At 45.4% G+C, this 2,218-nt stretch overlaps 1 protein-coding gene across 1 annotated transcript; it reads right to left on the bottom strand.

Annotated features, from left to right (window-relative positions):
- Positions 1–259: 259 nt before the first annotated feature.
- LOC110288258 (mas-related G-protein coupled receptor member A2-like) lies at positions 260–1,371 on the bottom strand. Its single transcript, XM_021154654.2, has one exon. The coding sequence runs from the start codon at positions 1,337–1,339 to the stop codon at positions 407–409; it is 933 nt and encodes a 310-aa protein (XP_021010313.1). The 5' UTR covers positions 1,340–1,371; the 3' UTR covers positions 260–406.
- Between the last annotated feature and the right edge of the window lie 847 nt (positions 1,372–2,218).

The raw sequence follows: 2,218 nt of genomic DNA, 5'->3' as shown, positions 1-2,218 counted from the left end.
GCCTTCTGTTGTACACCCCAGATGTCATGTGTTACTTCATCTTTCATGTACTGTTTTGTAAAACCTGTATTCAGGTACAGAACAATCACAGACAAGAGAGTCATGGCTCTGGACCTGGGCTATTTCCATGGCAACAAAAGTTGCAAAGAAACAGCAAGAAAAATTCAGAGGAAGTTAGTAGGAGAATTTGATTAATGTCAAGAAGGATGCAGACATGATACTTTCTGATTAATGCTTTTATTCAGGAGGAGTAGAAAAACTAAGTTAATGGAGAGATGTTGAAGTTGTTGGTGGACCACTGAGGCATGTCAAGTCAGTAAGCTGAGAGGAGAGTGGACAGTGGTCAAGTGCAGCAGGGCAGTGCTCACTCCAAAGCCTCCTCTGAGGTCCAGGCAGAGGCTCTTCATCAAGGCTCTGCTTTGGTTCTTGACATCTCCACCATGTTTTCAGCTGTCTCAGGAGTGTCCTGCAGTGCACTCTGGAGAACCATTTTGAGGGTCTGGTCCTTCAACCGATGTCTGAAGGAGCCCACGAAGAAGTAGATGATGGGGTTGGCACAGCTGTTAATAGCAGTCAGGACTTCTGATGCTAGATAAAGTTTAACATCAAATATTTGGAAATCATCTTTAATCTTGAATAACAGGAAGCAGTAGATGGCAAATGGCAACCCGCAGAGGAGAAAAACCAAAAGGGTCAGCAAGATGGTCACGTGAAACCGGGTAAGTTTCATCTGCCCAGCACCACAGAACAACCTGGCCAGCAGAGCCAGGCCGGACAGACAGAAGACCTTAAGCAAAAATATCATGTATGAGGCGGAAAAGACGTTAGATGCCAGACACCCATTGTCATTATCATATTTGGTATGTAAGACACCACAGAAATAGCTATTCAGAATGCAGATCAACAGGGACAAGACCCAGATCGCAGCACACATGACAGTTGATGTATGTATTCGACGTTGGCAGCGATACCAGGTGGGGCACAGGACAGACAGGCAGCACTCAGTGCTGATAGCACTGAGCATGCTTATCCCTGCAATGTAGACAACCATCATGATGGTGTTAAAGCACAAGAGAAAGATGATGCTGAGGTAGGAAACTTTGAGAAGAAACAGGGTGGAATCTATGATATAACCGAGGAGGAAAAGGGAGTCAGCCAGGGCCAAGTTTAGCATGTAGACTGAGAAGGCATTCCTGATCAAGCGGAAGCCCAGGAGCCAGAACACAATGGCATTTCCCATCAGCCCGACCAGTCCGAAGATGATGATCATCAATTTTGGGATCAGAATCCTAATGTCGATACTTCCAGGGATGGTTTCGTCGATAGGATTTGTTGTCATGGGTGCTGTTGGTGAGGCTGAGGTCTTAAGGGCCAGAAATGCTTCAAAATTGCTGCTGGGAACACAAAGGAGACATGAGGCCTTCCCTATGAACTCACCTTTTGTTTTCCTTTTTTGTTGGCTTTTTTAAAATTTTAAATTACAAATGTTATTGCCTTTCCTGCTTTTCTCCCTTCTGGAAACCCCCTATTCCCTCCTCCCTCCCACTGCTTCTGTGAGGGTGTTCCTCCACGCACCCACACACTCCCACATCTCTGCCCTTGATTCCCCTACACTGGGGCATCTATGGAGTCTTCATAGGTTCAAGGACCTCTTCTTCCATCCTCTGCTACATATGCAGCTGGAGCCATGTGTACTCCTTAGTTGATGGCTTAATCCCTGAGAACTGGGGGGTGCCAAAGGGAGTGTGGAGGTCTGGTTGGTTGATACTGTTGCTCTTCCTGTTATATTGAAAACTCCTTTAACTACATCAGTCCTTTCTCTAACTTCTCTAGTAGGTACCCTGTTCTCAATCTAATGGTTGGCTGCTAATATCCACCTCTGTGTTTGTAAGGCTTTGGCAGGGCCTCTCAAGAGACAGCCTTATCAGGCTCCTTTCAGAATGCACTTCTTGGCATTCAAGATATTGTCTGGGTTTGGTAACTGTATATGGGATGAATCCCCAGGTCAGACATTCTCTGGGTGACCTTTCTTTTAGTCTTTGCTCTACACTTTATCTCCATATTTGCTGCTGTGCGTATTTAGTTCTCTTTCTAAGAAGGACTGAAGCTCCCAAACTTTCGTCTTCCTTCTTATCGAGCTTCATGTGGTCTGTGAATTTTATCCTGGTTTGCACCTTTTGGGCTAGTATCCACTTATCAGTGAGTACATACCACGTGT

Source organism: Mus caroli, unplaced genomic scaffold (assembly GCF_900094665.2).
Source record: "Mus caroli unplaced genomic scaffold, CAROLI_EIJ_v1.1 scaffold_20076_1, whole genome shotgun sequence".
In the NCBI taxonomy this organism is placed as follows: Eukaryota; Metazoa; Chordata; class Mammalia; order Rodentia; family Muridae; genus Mus; species Mus caroli.
Note: the sequence above shows the minus strand (reverse complement) of the source record. Positions and strands in the feature narration are given on the sequence as shown.

What these genes read in the sequence shown, in the direction of transcription:
- LOC110288258 (XM_021154654.2), bottom strand. Translation starts at nt 1,339, where the DNA reads ATGACAACAAATCCTATCGACGAAACCATCCCTGGAAGTATCGACATT.